Source organism: Thrips palmi, unplaced genomic scaffold, assembly GCF_012932325.1.
Source record: "Thrips palmi isolate BJ-2018 unplaced genomic scaffold, TpBJ-2018v1 HiC_scaffold_17, whole genome shotgun sequence".
NCBI classification, from domain to species: domain Eukaryota; kingdom Metazoa; phylum Arthropoda; class Insecta; order Thysanoptera; family Thripidae; genus Thrips; species Thrips palmi.
The window spans coordinates 3,598,473-3,617,436 of NW_023144626.1; the positions used below are offsets into that span (position 1 = coordinate 3,598,473).

The 18,964-nt window shown below is 64.0% G+C and overlaps 1 protein-coding gene across 3 annotated transcripts in view; it reads right to left on the bottom strand.

Annotated features, from left to right (window-relative positions):
- The window catches only part of LOC117643744 (homeobox protein homothorax), a 135,841-nt gene that overhangs the window by 49,971 nt on the left and 66,906 nt on the right, over window positions 1-18,964 (bottom strand). For 2 of the 3 annotated variants that reach the window (XM_034382814.1, XM_034382812.1), the window contains exons 8-9: window positions 12,127-12,138; window positions 1,774-1,902 (exon numbers count right to left, since the gene is read on the bottom strand). In XM_034382814.1, the coding sequence (XP_034238705.1) occupies window positions 1,774-1,902; window positions 12,127-12,138 (141 nt within the window). The remainder of the gene's footprint in view (window positions 1-1,773; window positions 1,903-12,126; window positions 12,139-18,964) is intronic. The other variant, XM_034382813.1, reaches the window with a different exon arrangement.

Consider the following 18,964-nt stretch of genomic DNA (forward strand, 5'->3'; position numbering starts at 1 on the left):
CACGCACACGGACGCGGCAGGCCGGCCGGCACCAGCGCGGCACCGCTGAAACGACACGGGCTGGCTGGCTGGTTCACCCTCGCCGCGGGGCGATATATTTATAAAAGAGCCGTGCACCGCGTCAGAAGTGCCGGGCGTGGGCGAGGCAAACCATAGGGCCATGCCCGGCCATGCCGTGGCACGAGCGCGCGCACACACACACAAACAAACACACACACACACACAACCCTTTCTCCTTTCCCCCGCTTCGAACTCCGCCACTCCTCACATGCACACGCAAGCAACCACCCCTTGGCGCTCACACACACACACACACACAGCATTCCCTCCCGCGGGTTTGTATTCAGGCCTCTGTCTTCCCTCCTCGCCTGTCATTGTCAGTCTCGGGGCCAATTTCACGTGCGGTTTAGTTTTGATTCCGCCCGACGCGGCGCCGCGTGCCGTGCCGTGCCGGCCGGGAAAGCGCGCCTTTCTTGCTTGTGCTTCTTAATCGTTCCGCGTTTTCAATTTACGCCCGACGTAAATTTTCACCCCCGTTAATCAACTGGACCGCGCGTTGCGCGCTGGGAGAGAGATTTTCAAAAACATGCAATCAAAGCCGAAAAAAAACAGTGCAAAGAATAAAATACCCACGGCGATGTGCGGCCTACAAAGGCCAAGGATGGTGTGAGAGGAGGGAAGGAGAGAGAGAGAGAGAGGGAGAGAGAGAGGAGAGAGAGAGAGAGAGAGAGAGAGAGAGAGAGAGAGAGAGAGAGGAAGAGAGACAGAGATGTCCGGGCAGAGGAGACGGAACGCGGAAGAGAGGCCCTGGCCCGGCCAGGGGGTGGGTATAAAAAGCATCACTTGATTTTCCGAGCCGTCAACTGCAGGCAGAAGGATGCGGGGAGAGTGGAGGCCACGAGGCGCAGGCCGCCAGGCCGCCAGGGCCCGGAGGTCAGACTCCAGACCGCAGACTGCGGCACCGGCGCGGAGGGCGCGGAGGCCGCCGAGCAGAGGGGTCTCTTTCTCTCTCTCGCTCGGCGAATCGGGGAGGGTAGGAAATCGAGGGCTAGAGCCGCTCACCCGCCAGACCGCCACTCGACAAGAACACACACCCACATTCGCACCAACTTTATTATGCATTCGGGGGCGCCGTCGACGCCGAGGCCGTGCCGGTGACGGGGTGACGACGGCGACCTGGCGACGGCGGCGTCCATCCGCGCGTGATTGGGCCTCAGTGCGGCGCATGGTGGCGCGCGATGTCCAACCACGGCCAGGCTCGCCTCGCCTCGCCGTCCACTGGCCGGCGGCGCCGCGCTGCCCCCGCTAGGCAGTGCAGTGCCCGTCGAAGCCGGCCGGCAGAGTGAGCGGCCAGAGGCCGGGGCCCAACGCCGCCCGCGCCGCGCTGGAGGGGGGCGGCAACGCGGCGGCGTCGCGGAGTGGGGGGCGCGCACCTCCGCGTCGACCGCCGCGCCAGAGACTCGGGACGCGGCCGCTAGAGCGCGCGCATGCGCCGCTCGGTGGCGCAACGCAACGCGCCGGCAGCGGCGTGCCGGGCCGTGCCGGGCCGTCGGTGACGGGAGGCGGTGCGAGACGGTTGCCTAGCGACGGGCGGGGGCGTGGCGTGGCGGTAAGCGGGTACTGCCTGGCTCGCTGGCCGCGCTATCGCTTGCCGAGACACCGACGGTCAAGCCGGCAATTACTACCGGCATCGACATCGTCATTACGTCGCCGAGGTGTTGTTGCGCGCCTCCGCCGCGACACTGTATATGCAGGCATGCAGCGTGTACTTACAGGAGTTGTACTCGCCGCCCGGTGACCCCAGGAACACTGATGAGTAGAGGACCCCCCGCCGCGCTGCTTCCGTGGCCGCCGCTCTCGCGTCTACAGGGGACGACCACTCTCGCCGCGGGCACCATTTACCTGCAAAACAAAGCAAAACCCGCGTTAAAAAAAATCCTTGGCGATCCGAAGAGTGTGCCGCCGTGTTCAACACCGGCCGCTGGACACGTGACTGGCAGACAGGGCGTTGGCACAGTGCTAAACGGCCCAGAATCTATTTCAATATCAATGGAGCCCGGCCAGCGCGCCGGCGAGCCAGCGCGGCCACCGGCACCGCGGCGGTCACCACCGCCCGCCACGGCATTCGCAGAGCCAGCGCCAGAAAAGTTGCAGGGCATGCGTCACGGCGCGGCCCGGCCTCGCCGGCCTCGCACCAGATCTCGGCCAAAGCTGTCGCCGCGACCTCAACAGGTCACTAAATCGCGGCTAAGCAGAGCGCAGTGAACCCGGCCAGGTCCGAGGCCTGTGCCCGCCAGAGGCCGCCAGAGGCCGCCAGAGGCCTTGGCCAAGGCCGCCCGCTCCGCGCCCTGCTGCTTTGGGGCCTTCGGGACGCGGCCGCTGCGCCGCCACGCCTCGCCGCCCAGAGATTTATCGCCCTCTAACTGGAAAATGGCGGCGCCACGCCACGCCACGCCAGGCCGGCACACACGACGGTCATTATTATGACGCCCGTGAGAAACCTGAACGCAGCGAGAGCAGCAACACGACAGACGGACACCCCGGGCGCGGAGGACGCCAAGAGAGACACGGACACTGTCCTTGGCAGTTTCTTTCTCTCCGCCGAGACACCCAGACCGAGTGATGGTGTGCGCGGCTCGACGCGCGGGGAAAGGTACCCGGAAGAGGAGAGGGGGAGGGGGGACGCCCGCCCACGCGCTGACCTGTCCCAACAGCAGTAAATCCACGCCATGCCGCCGCGCCCCGCGACGCCCCGCGACGCCCCGCGTCGCCCCGCCACCACGCGCCTTGTTATGATCCCACAACTTCGGGACGACACTTCTGGACGGCTCGCGTACCTCGCGGCGTTGGCGTCGCTGTGCCTCAGCTCTTCATTTACCGGGTCGCCGGCCGCCGTCTCTCTCGCACTCACGCCGCGTACCGCAGGGGTGCGAGAGAGACAGAGAGAGTGCCTGGCCGCTCAAGTCGCCTCAATTCCAAACTTGAAAGCGTTCCCAGCGGCGAGTCAGGCGATCGGGGCGTCGAAGCCGGGACGGCCGGGACGGCAAGATGGAGGCGCTTGCACTCGCCCAGCGAATAAATAAATAGAATGATAATGCGAGGCAGCGCTCTGTCTCTCTCGCGCCTATGCGGGCCCCCCCGCGAGAGCGAGAGAGACGGAGCAACGAGAGCGACTCTCGGAATCAGTCTGCAGGGCAGGGCAGAGCCGGGCCGACACGGATCCTCCATTATTGGAGCAAGTCACTCAGATATGAAGACTGGCTGGGGCGCTCGCTGCCCCGCCGGCCGCGCTCGGCTCTGATGCCTCCGATACGGGCTAAGCGCTCCGCCCCGCCCCGCCCCGCCCCGCCCCGCCCAGATCATCAGCCCGGCCGGCGCGCCGCGGCTCTCCTTTCGGCCTTTCGGACGGCCTGGCCGACCTTCCAACCGGTCACTTGGAGGGGGTCGCACGTAAATGAATGATAAGACCGGCAAGATGGCGCCGGCCGGCCCGGCTGCGCAGCGGCGGAGCGGCGACCGGGAGGGGAGGGGGGAGGGGGCACAACTGCGCTGCGGAATTCGGCCGGACCGCCAACTATTTCAGTAGAAAGCGAAATAATACGGAAAAGGACACGCGGTTCGGCCACCGAGCAGGCCGAGCATCCGGGAGGCCCGCGGGAGAGTTTGGCCGAGGTGGGTGGGTGGGCAGAAGAGGCCGGCGTCGAGCAGCCCCGCCAGGAGCGCCAGGGGGTGGCAAGCTGGCGAGCGAGAGAGTGGCGCAGGGCGGGGCCTGGCGGCGGGGCCTGGCGGCCGTGCCCGCGAAGGGGCAGGGGAGGGGAGTGGCCGCGACAGCAGCCCTTCCAATCGTAGGGCGCGTCCCTCCCCGGCCCTCCCCACCGCGCCCTGCCGCCCTGCCGCCCTTCCCACCCCCGAGGGGTGGCTACGTCGATACGCCGCCTGGCCGTGGGCCCGGCCGCGCCGTTCCAGGCCGCGATGCCGGTGCGGTGCCGTCGTGCCGCACGCGGTTGCACCGGCGCGCTGGTTTACGCGGTGCAGCGCCCATAACATACCCACAACGCGCCGAAAAAAGGGGCCGTGGCGGTGCACTGGCGGTGGTGCCTGGGGGAGACGCCGACGCCGCACGGCATACCCTGTTCCAGCGACGACGCAGCCAACTTTCCGAATAACAGTCTCAATGTCCCAATCGCCCCCGTCATCTCCGGAGTCCCTGGTCCCTCCGACTCTGTCCCCGAGGATTCCCAGCCTATCTCTAGTTTCATCAGTCCCATTCCCGTCTCCACTCAGCAGCCGGCCGGTACCCCGCCCCCTCCCCGCCGCGTAGCCGCGTACCCGTCCGTCAGGCCCGGTCAGGCCGCCCGGGGCCTGGCCTTGCTCACTCCCCCCACCGCCCCTCTCACAGGCCCTTACAGGCCCTTGCAGGCCTCTTATCCCCACCGTTCGACTGGCCCATTGTTAGCGATAGCTGCTTGTATCGAGAAAAGAAAGTAGACCAAGAGGGCCCATTGTGCGCGAGGGGGCGGTGAAAAAACGCACGGGGCCAAAGGGGTGCGCAGTGCCGGCAACGACGGCAACGACTGCACTGCCAGACGGACGGGCCTTAACGGTGCGCACAAAACAAGGCAGCCCCGCCCCGGCCGGGACTCGAACCCGGGACTCGAACCCGGCAACACGCCACCTGCCGCGGCGGCCCCTCGCCCGTGACTTGCAGACCGGGCGGCTCGACCCGTCCAGCGCGCCCACCAAGACAACACACTTGTCCATCATTCCGGACTTTGGGCGACCAGCTTATTATAAAGGCATCTGGACGTCCGCGCGGTCCATTACCCCCGCAGTGGCCTCCGTCTCTCTCGCGCCCCCGCGGCCTGCGGGACGCCCCGCGAGAGAGCGGCGCTGGCGCCCCGCCCCGCGGTCGCCGCTATTGAAAGAGCCCATGCATGAAATGGAGACGAGCCGCGGCTCGAGGGCCCCCGCCGCCCCACCGCGCGGAGCCCCCAAACGTCTTCACCACAAAACGAGTTCAATCGCACTTGAAAGAAACATTTACGGAAAGGCGCCGCCGCGTTGGCCGCGTTGGTCACGCCGCCGTCGGTCCTCGGTCGGTCGTCCGGGCCGTCATGGACACACCTCATTGCGTCTGGCCGGGCCGGGCCGGGCCCCACATGGGTGGCGCGGGGAGACCGCGGCGGCCTTGGCAGTGCCCTGCCTGGCAGTGCCTGGCAGTGCCTTGGCCGCGTGGTTACACCGCAGCCTTTTTCCGTCGTCTTACGTCAAATCGTGCGGCGCGCCGCACCCGGCCACCGCGGCGAGGAGAGGATGGCACCTGTAATGCACGGCGCCGAACCTCCGCGACAAAGGCCGGAACTGAGACGCTACACTGCCAAGGCCACTTTAAATGTTAAGGATGAAGGAGTTAAAAATTTAGTCTTTGAAAGCTCGTGGAAAACGGGTGAGCTACCTGGCGGGCACCGGGCACTGGGCAGGGCGAGGGCGCCAGGGGCGGGTACGGCAGCCTCCGCGAAAGGGTGGCACCACAGACACCCTCTGCGCGGTCCGTGACTGCGTGAGTGTGTGTTGTTATTACGTGCGATGACGCGCAAGAAATCGCCCCTCGAGTCGCCCGCAGGCCGCAGGCTGATTCTGAACCGCGCTCCGTCTCTCTCGCACCCTCGGGGCGCGGCGCGGGGGTGCGAGAGAGACAGAGCATGCGGTGCCGCCACGCTGCACTGGCCGCCAAAACAAACAGCTGGGCAGCGGCGGCCGGGCAGCAGTAGTTCAAACAACAATAACCGTGTTTGCTCCCGCGAGGGGGTTGGCGTGGCTCGGCCCGGCTCGGCCACCCTGGACAACTTCGCAGGCGCGAACGAGGTGAAGTGTTCGCGCGGCGCCGAGGCGCGCCGGGCAGACCTCGGCCGAGACAGCGCCAAGGGGATCCATTTTTTTGGCGCCAGCCGGGCCAGAATGGACATATCGCTCAGTGACCGTGCCGCCAGGGAAGGGGTGCGTCGCCCCGCTCGCCCCGCGCGGCAGAGGCTGAAAAGTGCTCGCCGCGCGACCACTCACATCCACGACAAGAAAGAAAAAATGGGAGTTCAGCGAAAGTGGGTGCGATCGACGGTCAAGCTCTACTTAAAACCCTCCAAACAACAAAAAATCAATGCATCACTTTTACTTATTCTAACGGCCTTTCCGCGCTGAAGAGCCTCTCGAAGGCGGAGCGGCGACACTCCTTAAAAAGCCCCCCCCCCCCAATCATTCTTCACGTGGAACAAGCGGCTGCAGACAGTAGCGACGATCGACCAATCATCATTAGCGCGCACCGGACATAATAGCTAATTTAGTGATAAAACAGGGAACGCAATCAGCGCCGTCTTGATTGGACGTCGGACGCGGGGCGGCCGGGCAAGGCCAGGCAGTGCGACGACGACGTACTCCGAGTGGTCTGCGCGAGGTGGCTGGTGCCGCACTAGCGTACTACTTCGCGATATGATGAACAACTTCATTCCGGGGCACCGCCATAAAATACCTTAAACGGGCCACTTTATTTCGGCCACCGCCACGCCCACCGCCACCGCGGCCTGCAGCGCCGCGCCGGGGACCGTGTCCGCGACCGGGCGGCCCGCCGACCGACCGTCGCGGAGCCCCCGCCCAGCCCAAGCCGGGCCCGGGCGCAGCGGGTGGCGCCAAACTTCAAAGTGATTCCAGAAATCCAATACATTTCAATTTGTGGACCCCACGCGACGCGACGCGATTGCCGAATGCGGTCGGATAAAAGGGGGCGTACAGCAGCGCGTAGCAGCGCGTAGCGAGGGAAAGAACAAGTCATAAGGAGGGAAAGGACATTAAAACGTTCGAGGGGTGCGCCGCCCCGCCCCCGCCCAGGCACGGCCAACGCCTGCCTCACCAATTTACATTTTGATTCCTTCCGCGCGGTGATGGTTGGTTTGCGTGGCCGCCCCGCCCCGCCCCGCCCCGCCCTTGCGTGCAGCCTAAGCAGCAAGGGACGGCCGCCCCGTACGCCGCGGTACTTACTTTGGCCCTTGCCTTTCAGCGCCTGCCTGGTCGGCCCGGTCGGCCTGGTCGCGAAGGCACTTTCCCGGTCTAGTCCGCCAGGGCGCTACACTTCTCTCCAGTGTGCTATAAGTGCAAAACACTCCCCTGGCCCCCTAAAAAGAACCGCTGGGGGTGCCACGTTCCATATTGGGGGGTCGAAGACAGGAAAAGGTGAGCGAAGGGGGGCAAGCCTGGGCAAGCCTGGGCAAGCCTGGGCAAGCCCGTGGCGTGGAGCATTATACGGTTCAAGCATGCAAGGCAACACGGCAGACACTCGCACGCACGCAGCGGGGCAGGCAGGCAGGCAGCCAGGCAAGCAGGCAGGCGGGGGAAAGGGAAGTGAGCAATTGATTAGGAACGAAGGCAACGAAACGAAACAATCGCTTCCCCGGGCCAGGCCAGGCCGCGCCGGGTCGCCTGCTCACCTCAACGCCAATCGCTTCCACCGGCCGGCACAAAAAACAGTGTACCGACGCGCCGTCTCTCTCGCACCCCCCGCGGCACGCTCCGCGAGTGCGAGAGAGACGGCGCGAGGCCCGTGCCGCTGACCTCGCGACCGCGGGCCACACGTGACGCCGTGACGCCGTGCGACGCGCGGAACGGGACAAAGCCGGCGAAGCAGCGAAAACGGAACGCGGCGTTCGCTCCTCACTCCGCATTCGGAGCGGGGCGGCCGAGACCGGAATTTCAAAACACCTCTTATTCCGGTGGCCGACGATCAGCAGGGCCGCCAACGCCGCCACAGCCTCCTCCGCGGACACGCACTTTGTTTCGAGTCGCCGGTGCTGCGGTGCTGCATTCCACGGCCACGGCGACGAGGACGACGCAAGCCTTGCCCCCTCCACCTTTCCCTTTCCCTGGCCGCTTTTAAATTAAAGCTATGCATACATAATTAGAGGAATGCGGAGAAGGGTACCACCTCACCGACCTCCTTGGGGCCGGGCCGGGCCACGGCCAGGGTCCGGCCAGGGCCATCCTCTTTACCTGTTAGAAGGGCGCCTGAACGCCCTTTCCCGCCCCGCACCGCCCTTCTCTGCAACGGCGTGCGAAAAAGATCGTTAAGGCGGGGCAGAAAAGAAAGATGGTAAAAAAAATAACGACAAGCCGAGCAGGAGAGCAACTAAAACGAAGGGCCGGTCGCCACCCCACCGGAGGCCTGCACCCCTGGAGAAAGGCGGGCGGGGCGGGGCGGGGCGGGGCGGGGCGTCGTCGCGGGCGCTCGTAAATCATCGCCACCCTGGTCATGCAGAAAGGTGTTTTCATTGGGAGGCGTCCGTATCTCTATCTGGCTTTGCAAGGGCCTTCCCGCCCGTCTTCCTGGCCTTCCTGGCCTTCCGCAACGCGCGCGGCGGCGCAGCACCGCCAACCTGCCCGCCAGCCCGGTCAGCCAGGCAGCCCGCCAGCCAGGCAGCCAGCCAGGCAGCCAGCCCGCCGGATTATTCATTGCCTTATAATTGACAAGAGGGCATTAAACGGATCACACGTGAAACTGAAAGCGCCGGCCTTACGCGGCCATGCATAATACCCGTAATGCCTACACTGCCAAACCGCGCGGCAGAAACCGGCAAACAGGTGGCCGGCCCGCTAATTAAAGCCCGCCTCGCCTCGACGTCGTCCGCGCCCCGCGGCCAGTGTGCCGGCCCGGCCTGCAAGGCTCGGCCTGCCGCCGGCTGTCAATAGTCGGCCCGGTGCCGCGTGCCCAGTGGCCCGTGTGATTAAAACGGCTGCCGGCAAATGAGATTTATAAAATTATTAGCCTTAATCACGTTTCGGTGAGGCCGGCCGGCGGGCCGGGGCAGACGTGAGGCAGAGCATCGCCGTGGACACGGTGACGAAGGCTGCTGGACGAAGACGACGCCCGCCCGACCTGTTCCCGGCAGGACTAATTTTTAATTTTCCCGCGCGCGCGTCTTGCTCGTCTTGCTCGGCCTGATTCGATGCGACACACACACACACACACACACACTCGCCTTGATTGATTCACCGCGCGGGATGACACCGGCGCCACGCCTTCCTTTGCGCGCGTGCCGAGCGGCTGTCCATCTCGACAGGTGCTTCACGCCCACCCCCGCCAACTACAAATGGCACACACACTGTGGCGCCTGATGGCATCAGTGGGACGTCATCACCATCAGCATATCGGTCTGGTATCGGCCCACATACTGTCACCAGGGCGTCACATGCATTAACTGGCCAGGTCACGACCACGGCGGCTGGCCACTACCACACACACACACACAAGTCGCTTACACACGGGCGCCGCCAAAGCCATTTCCCGCGCCGGGGAGGGACCGACGTACCACTATCATTGAATGTCTGCTTTGGGAGCAGGGACGGACCGGGGGAGGGGGAAGGAAGAGGGGGGTGGGGGGCGAAGCTTAGCCGTCGATTCTAACGGGATTCGAACACGCAACATTCGCGTCAACGCCCCTCAAATAGAGAGAGAGAGAGAGAGAGAGAGAGAGAGAGAGAGAGAGAGAGAGAGAGAGAGAGAGAGAGGAGGGACGAGGGGGGAATTTGGCACGTGCATTTACATGTAAAGCACTGCGAACGGAGGCCAGCGCCGTCCGCTGGGTCCACCGCCGCCGCCAGGACGCCGTCAACGAAAGGTGCTGAAGGCCGCGCGAGTTGGTGGTGGTGGTGTTGGAGGAGGAAGTTTGTACTCGCGGCATGCAATGTTCCGGGCAGCAGAAACGCGTTGCTGTCGTCGCCGCAATCATTCCTGAGCCCCCCCCCCTTTTCCAGGCCCCACAGGGGCGGGGCGCGCGGCCGGCCGGGGGCCTGCAGTGGCGTGGACCGCTTTTCCATCAGCGCTGGTAATTTGTTTCAGACCAGCCAGGCAGCGGTGGCGGCGGGGCGTTCCAGCCGGCAAAGCATTAGCGGCTAAAAGGCGTTGAAATGCGTTGACCGACCGCGGCCGGGGCGGGGCGCGGCGGGGCGCGGCGGGTCAGCACGAGAAGGGCTCATTAGCGGGCTGGCCGAGACGCCAGGCCACTGCAACAGTCTGCCCAAACTTGGCCACCGCCACCCCGACACGACTTTCGGACATCCCCCTCCCCTCCCCCTTCCACCACACCCTGGCCGAAAGTAACGATGACACGCGGCCAAAGGATCGCGCGCCGGGCTGGCGCCGGGAAACGCCGAACGAACGCCTTCTGCCGCGCCGAGTGCCGAGCGCCCCGCGACCCCGCTGGGCTCGTTTGCCGGGAAGCAGGGAGACACAGCGACCAAGCACCGCGACAGCAAGGGGCCAAAAAAAGGCGTTCCCACTGCCAGCACTGCCACGCCACTGCCAGCACTGCCACGCCACTGCCACGCCACTGCCGCGGACTCGATTCAACCACCATTACAACATCGGGGTGAAAAAAACACGGAGTGGTAAATAGAGCCGTTTCAATGCGTCCTTCTCGAAAAACGGAAGGCCGGCCGGAAAAAGTCCGAGGAGCCACCTTTCCTTCCTGCCTGCCTCATTCCCCGTGTCTGCGGATGATGACAGTACTGGGTCCAGCCGAAGCAGTGGCCAGCTCGAATCAGGCGGCAAAAACGGACGCTGACGACCGCGTTAGACGTCCATCGACGCGGTGCTGCGACGCCCGTCAAGCAGGGCGTGATCGTCAACGCGATGGTCCGGATGGCTCATTTCCAGCGCCGTCCAGTCTGGAGTCCAGACCCTGGACCGTTTTACGATGCGGCCGGGGGGGGGGGGGGGGGGGGCGCGAAGTGCGGACTGCTTACTTCGCACGGTCGTTGGCGGAGACGGCCGAGGACGGCGACACGTTCCCACGCGACAAAACGACAGTGAGGACGCCGTCGAGCACAAGGACGCCCCGGCAGGCCGCCGTCGACGGCCGGGCTCGGCGTGTTTCACGTACTCCGCCTTACTTATTTAGCCCCGGAGCTACCCTCGTTCAGACAGTCCCGACACGCGCCTCCCCGCCGCCCCGACCCGCCGCGGGACCCTGGAGGCCGGGCTGGGGCGGGGCGGGGCGGGGCGGGGCGGGGCGTCCACGGGGACCCAAACCCAAGCCAACCCCGGCGCGGCCACGCGCCCGCAGCGGGCTCATTCCAAGCAGCGCTCGTCTCTCTCGCACTCGCGGGGCGTCCGGTTGTGTGCGAGCGAGACGGAGCGACCCCGGCACTGCAAAGCGGCGTCGGGGCGCTCCGCCATGCTCCGCCATGCTCCGCACGTCAGCCTCCACCCCGCAGGCAGCCAGCACGCCGCCCTCCACAAAATGTACTTTGCGAGCGTTCCGCAAATAGATTACGTGAGTGAGCGAGTGCGGTCGCAGCCCCATATTATTATCCACCTGACGCGCCGCTCACGCCGCGCGCCGCCACGCCACTGCCACGCCGCTGCCCGATCAGCAGCCCCGTCACGTTGGCCGCCACGGACGAGGGCCCCGCGCCCAACAAAAAGGGGCGTTCAGCCCCAAAGCCGTCCCGGCCACGAATCACAGGATTGTTGCTACAAATTCCAGAGAGAGGGGGAGGGAGGGGAAAGTGGCCCGAGTACATCACGGGATCACGCTGTCCAAGGGGCACCGCCCTGGCCCAGAGCCGAGGCTAACCAGAGGTACCGGGTACGTCCTATCCCGCAAGCCGAGGGAAACAGAACCACCACTTAGGAAACCCTCAATTTCAAATGTTTACTCAAGTTGACAAAATTTTCTGCTGTATGAATTTTCAATATTTGTGGCGCACACTTTTATCCCTCTGGGAGTGCGGAACCACCGCGCTGTCGTCTTAGGACTCGACGTGCCTCGAGGCCCCCGACGTCCCCGACGTCCCCGACGGCCTCCTCAAGGCTGCCGCGTTCCCCCGCGTTCCACCGCGTCCCGCCGCGGGTTGCCTACCCCACCCCCCGGGGCCGGCGAGGCGTCCGTAAGCCGACAGGCGACGCGATTCCGAGGTAATCGGCTCACCTGCAGGCCGATTCCGAGAGTCGTCGCTCTGTCTCTCTCGCACTCACGGGGCGTGCCGTATCGGTGCGAGAGAGACAGAGCGACGACTCTCGGAATGAGTCGACTTGCCGCCGCGAAGCGTGCCGAAGCCGCCACTGCAGTCGCCGCTACTTACCACCTAGTGCATCTGGAACAGACAAGGAAACACAGCGGTTAGTCGAGCGCACACGTGGCGACCACATAGCGGCGTTAAACAAGTCGTAACGATAGCATTTTGTATTTCAGTCAACTTTACAGCGGCGCCACCCGGCCGCCATAAATTACCAGGTAGTGATTGAATGAGAGCCCCCTTGTCAGGCGCGTCCGGCGCGTCAGCCGGGGAAACCCGAGAGTGATAATATAATTGAGAGCAGTCAACACACACGCACACGCACGCACGGGAACACACACCGACGAGGAACAGGCGCGAGAAGAGAGTGCGCGGCCATAAAACAAACGTAATAGCACATGTCTTATTAGGCTCCCTGGACACTAATCTACGCGGGGCGGCGCAGTGCGGGCCGGCGGTCCAGGAGGCCGTCATCGCGGACGTGCCCGGCGTGGCCCCGGCCGGGTGGCGCTCCCCGGCGCCTCCAGCGCCTCCAGCGACGCGCCTGGACAATGGCTGGAATGCCCCGCGCCGCAAATCAACACGCCGCGCCACAACGAGCCCAACAAAATTGCAAAAAAAACAACAACAAAAAAGGCGAAAAACGGGGCGGCAAAGAAAAGGTGCAAAATAAGAAGGCAAGTAAACACTCGGGCATTAATTAGCACCGCAGAGGTGTCCGCAGCCAGCGCAGCCAGGAATGTCGCCGCGCCGCGCCAGGTGAGCCAGCCCAAGACCGTCGAGGCCCTCGTCGAGGTGCCCGTCGAGGTGGCGGTGGTGGCCACCCGTGTACGCCGCAGCGTTTTAACGGCCAATTTTACGGCATCTTTATGAGCGCTTTTTCTGTAAACGAGACTCGGCGAGCTGCGCGCGGCACTGCGACCCGCCCCGTCGCTACTACAGCGCTACAGCGTCGCCACTGATACAGAATAACGCCCCCATAAAACGGAGGAACAAATGACAGAAGGCCGCCATTATCTCGGACAGCCAATACATATGTACCAAATCCACCTGCCTGGTTGGCCCTGCCATGGCCCTGCCATGGCCCTGCCCGACTCTAGCCGATAAGGGCTCGTAAAAGGGCGCCAAAGCCCGTGTTCGACTCCCGGCCGCGGCCACCAATCATGGAGGGGTAATGATCGCGGGAGGGCTCCACTTTTTTCGCGCGACTCGATGTCGACCCAAGGAGAAAGCACTATTTCAACCATTTTTACTTTTAAATATTTCAATAATGGAAGAAAATGGTGAAAGTAGGCGATTTAGTCAATTTTTTCAGACAGTTTTAGAGGTTGATTAATTATTTTGAAAGAAATAATTCCTTAAGCTTCCAGTAATTTTTAGAACCTCTTCTTTTTTTGTAAATTAAAGAAGAAGCCTGGCCTCGTCTTTGACGGTGTACGGTGGCCAGAGAGGGAAGGGTTGACGGCCGCGCGGAGCCTCGGCCGCCATGGCCGCCATGGCCGGCGTGCGAAGCGAGAAGCACCGCGAAGCCACTTGCCATTGCGCCATAATGATGGGCCAACAATCATCCCGCCTGGCCGCGCCGAGCAAGCCAGGCCAGGCCAAGCCAAGCCAAGGCGCAAAAACACGATGGCGGCATCGGCATGTCTATCCGAGCGCTTCTCTCTCTCTCTCTCTCTCTCTCTCTCTCTCTCTCTCTCTCTCTCTCTCTCTCTCTCTCTCTCTCTCTCTCGCGACGAGACGCTGTCCGCGCGGATCAGTCGGAAAACGCTACCCCACCTAGAAAGCTCGCGCGGGCCGCGTCGGCCGCAGCATCGCGCCTCGCTACACGTGTCCGGCACCATCACGGGGCACACACTGGGAACACCTCCGTCGCTCTCGCGGGCCGCGTCGTGGGCGTGCGAGAGAGACAGAGCGCGGTCCTCCTGAGCCGCGGCGCGACGGACGCCCATTTCTTTCCCGCGCTATTTGACACCGCGTCATTAATCCTCCGATTTGAATAACCCGCGCTGCGCTCCGCTCCCACGTTGTCGCGCCAGAGTTCGTCCGAGGGACGCCCCGATGCGTCCACCGCGGCCAGCGCGTCCACCGGCAAGACTGCATTCCAGCAGACTCCAGCGCTGGAGTCACTCCGGCCAGTGAGTCACTGTACACGGACTCGCCTCACGGCTGGCCGGCCAGCGAAGCCAGCCGGACTGATTCCGAACAACAGCCCGGCGTTTTGTCGCCCCGCCTCTCTCTCGCGCGGGGACGCCCCACGAGTGCGAGAGAGACAGACGCTGCCGCTCGGAACGGCCGGCTCCGGGGTCGGGTTACACCGCCTCCACCTGACCATTAAAACGCGTGGAACGGCAGCGGCGGCCAATCGTGGGAAGGGCGGACTAGAAACCGAATCTGGAAGCGCACCGCACTGTAAGCGTGTCGACAGCCACCACACTGGACCCCTCATTACACGTTTGGCGCCGCCAAACGTGCAATCAGGAGTCACTACAGGTGCAGCGGTCATCGCGTCGGACAAAAGATGTCATTGCGGCCAAACGGCTCCATCATCATTTGTTTATTTTGTTGTTTTTTTTCGTTCCCGGGCCGTGCAATTAACGCGGTACGCTACACTGCGCACGAGGACGCGCTCTACGCCAGCCAGCGCAGCGATGACAGCGCCGCCGCCCACCTCGCCCACCAATGTCCCCGTCGGGCCCGTCCCGTCCCGTCGTCGCGGACGTGGACACAGTTTGTCCGTCGCCGCGCCGCCGGCTCCAAGTTCCAGGCCCACCCGCCCCTCGCTTTGCAGCCTTTCAATTCAAACTCCCCCCCCCTCCCCCTTCCCCCGCGCGTCCGCTCGGCCGGCCGCGCAACCGCCCGAAAGAGTTCCCAAAGAAAAGTCCCCGCCAACACGGCCAAAAGGCACCACTGGCAGGCATTCCGTGGCGGCCCGGAAAACGGTTCAAAAAGTCAGAACAAGAAAGAACGAGTTTGTTTTATTAGAATATGTTGATGAGGCCGGGGCGCTAAGGCGGCCCGGCCCATCCCGGCCCGGAGGGAAGGGGAGCGACAGACATAAAAGAAATTTTCTGTCCCATTGGTGGCGAACTGGCGAACGCAATCCAAGTCGGAGACAAAGCGGGGCCGCGAAAGGACCGAAAGGACCGAAAGGAGCGTCGAGAGAGGAGCAGCGAGGCCAAATCACTTTCGGGGAAAACGGCCGGCAAACGACGACGTGAAGAATTAACGATTTAAGCAGCCGGGCAGCGGAGCGGCCGCGGCGGAGGGCCGAGGGAAGGCCCAGGTGGCACCGCGGCGCCGCCAGCCAGCCGTTAAAAAACGGATTTGTCCAGGGCGCGCAAATAACCGAGCCGAATGAGATAACAGAGCGATGAGAATAGACGAGCATGGCTATTAATGCGGCCCAGGTCGCTCTGTCTCTCTCGCACTCGCGGCGCGGCCCTGCGGGGGTGCGAGAGAGAGAGAGAGAGAGAGAGAGAGAGAGAGAGAGAGAGAGAGAGAGAGAGAGAGAGAGAGAGAGAGAGAGAGAGAGAGAGAGAGAGAGAGAGAGAGAGCGATGCGCCGGACACGGACCGGACTCGGCTCGTTGAAGCGCATGACTGACTCAGCCTCTGCGCATGAGCGACTCTTGACGGACAGCCGGGAGTTGACGCCTCGAGACGGAGACGGCCTCCGCGATCATCTGGGGCAGCACGCGCAACGGCGGGGGACTGCGAGGGCCGCGACGACGCCCGGCCCGGCCGAACACCGCCAGGTAGCGGCATTTCCGCGTAAGGGAACACGAAAACAGAAACAAAAACGAAATGTGCAGCGGGCGCTCTCCGGCGAGCCGCAGAGGAGGAAGCGGAGCGACCGCCTTTAGCATGTGTATCGTCAGTCAGACCAGTGACCCGTGCGATTCCGTGAAAAAAAAGAAGAGCGCGCACACACACACACACACACACACACACACACACACACACACACAAAGCGCGTGGAAAGGCGTCCACGGCATCCGCACGAACCCCGTCGTGCGTGCACGCAACTCCAACCTCAACCCCCTCCCCCTCCCCCAGAAAACTTTCTGCACCGCGGCAGAGCAGCAGACAGTCGGCGGCGACTGCGGTGCCCCCCCCCCTTTCCCCTCACCTGGAGCGCAGTGCCGCCCCTGGCGGTATTTACCAAATGTGTGGCACTGCCTTGCACCGCCGCGTCGGCCTCCTCATTGGCCATGCAAACGAGGCGCCGGGGAGCCACCGCGGCCGCCGGCAGAGCAGGCTCTTCGCTCTGTCTGTCTCGCGCCCCTCGCCGCCCCGGCCCGCGAGTGCGAGAGAGAGAGAGAGAGACGGCGACTCCCGGCATCAGACTGCCCGGGTTTACTACCACACTCGTTTGCCGCCGCGGAAATTGTTGCCAAATTGTGCGCCGACAATAATTGCCGCTGTCTATTAATATTAGCGCCGCTTAGCACGCCGTAAACGCGCCCCTCGCTCCGTCTCTCTCGCACTCCAAGGGGCGTTGCGGGCCGCGGGGCGAGGGCCAGGCTTGGGAGCGCGGCATCTCGGCTGGGCCCCCGGAAGCCCGCAGCGCCGCGCACCACTCGCTGCAAATTGAATCAAACAGACGTCGCGATTGACGCGTTGGCGCACTCCACGATGTCACTCCACCATAACTTGATTACGAGGCAAGGCACCCTCGACGCGCCGCGCACTGCGCTCACACCACCATAAGCGCGCCGGCCGCAGACCCGTTCCGGACTCTGTCTCTCTCGCGCCGCCACGGGACGCCCCGTGAGTGCGAGGGAGACAGAGACAGCCGGCGCCCCGCGGACCGGCAACCCCCGGCGCAGCTTAACCCAATCTGCGGCCGGCCAAGCATTAGCATCTCATTGCATTCATGGCGCCGCGAGAGCCGCTCGCCATTTCAAAGTCACAAAAGTCGAATCTGACGAGACTTTTATGGAGGCGGGGGAGCGCAGCCACCAGTGTAGTGGCGGCAGCGGCGGGCGAAAAGGGTTGGGGCCTCCAGGGACTCGAGTGGAGTCCGCCACTACACCAGCAAAGCCGGCACAGCCAGCAAACCGGACAAGCGAGACAAGCAGCATCGAGGCGACGGAAGGGCGAGAGGGGCGGGCGAAGCAGGACGAAGGCGACAATGGAAACACAGCCGTGGCGCGGCGAGGCGGCAGCCAACCGGCCAGCAAGCAGCGCCACCAGACAAAGAAAATTCGGCGACTCGAAAAACCACGGCAGGAAGTTGTTCCTCCGGCGACACGATTAGCGCCACGGCCACCGCGCCCCGCGTCGCCCCGTGGCCGACAGTAAAAACAACAACAAAAACAAAAAGAAGACGCTACGCCACTGGTTGAGTAATTTACCAGACAGCAAGCAGTCGATGCAGCAGGCTGCCGAGGCGCGGGCAGTGGTGCAGAGTGAGGACCTCTTCATGGAAGGGTCAAAAGCTGAACGCGACGCCGATCGAGCAGACGGCTTCGAGGACATTGTTTGGACACATGTTGCTTGCTCGCTTGCTTCGAACCCACCACACACACACGCACACACACACACGCACACACACGCGCGCTCTAAAACGCGGCGGTAAAAATGCGGGCCGCGCGGCAAAAAGGTGTTATTGAAACCCCCCATCGAGTCTTCACACATCGCGAGCTCTCAATGCAATTCAGACTGCACACGCATGCAGCCCGGGCGGCGAGGCAGGCAGGCAGGCAGGCAGCCAAGCTCTGCAGTGGGGCGGCAAGGCGAGGCGGCCCCGTCCCGCATTGTACGCTCCTCTCTGATCAGCTGTGCATTGCCCGCACCCCGCGCATAGCCGCGCCGCGTCGTCGCCGCGTACCGCGCCCGATCGCCACCCAACGCATTGTTCGCCCCAACGGCCCGCGCGGCCTGCGCGCCGAGCAAGGGGTGCCAGCCAGGGAGCCTAGGGTGCCCAGGGTGCTGACCCCACCAGCAACACGGGGTGGCCAGCGACACAAATATCGAACCTTTTTATTTATTTTCTTTTTCGGAATATTTATTTTTGTTGTTCTTCCCCATGCGTGTAGGTCCGCCTTTTTTCCGGTGAGGGTGACGTTATCAGACAGCGCTGCTCCTGCTACTCGATCTCCCACAAAATTAGCGGTCCAATTATCAATTTTCCCACCGACACACGCCGTGCCGAGCGAGCCGAGCCAAGCCGCGCTCTGCATAAGCCGACGGCTGCAAACAGCTCCATCGCCACTATTATCGTCATTACGATTTGCAGTGGAATTGAGTTGTGCCTAATCTGGCTCCGCGTTGCGTTCTCGCCCCGCCTCGCCCCGCCTCGCCCCGCCCAGCGGGCCGCCTGCCTACCTCCCGGGGGCCGGCCGGCCGGGGGTACACTACAATCGCCTGGCATGTGAGCAGCGGCCGGCAGGCAGGCAGGCCGAGCTGGCAGCCACGACTTAATTGCGATTAGAGGCCGCGCCGACGCCGCGGTCCAAACAGCAAACACCGCGCCGCGCCGCTTCTGTCTCTCTCGCACTGGCGGGGCGCCCCGCAGGGGTGCGAGAGAGACAGAGAGACCGGGAGCAGCGACCCGGAATCAGCCTGCGCAGAGTGCAGCACGCGAGTAGACCGGCCGCAGAGCCGCAGACCGCACCGCCGGCCGCGATAAGCAAATCCCAATGAATTTCAATAGTAACCTAATTCCGCGTCGTGGGGATTAGGCGTCATTGTACCACCGCCGCGCCACGCCGCGCCACGCTGCGGCAACAAAGATGCTTAATTGTCAGAGGTGACAGGGTGGCGTTCGCGGCGAGTGCGTTTTGTTCCCGTTCCCCCGCGCGGCCCGGCCCAGGGGGAGGGGGAGGGGGCGGCCATCGCGTCACACCAGTCACACCGCCGGCCGCGCGCTCAAATCAAAAAGACACCCAATCGACGCC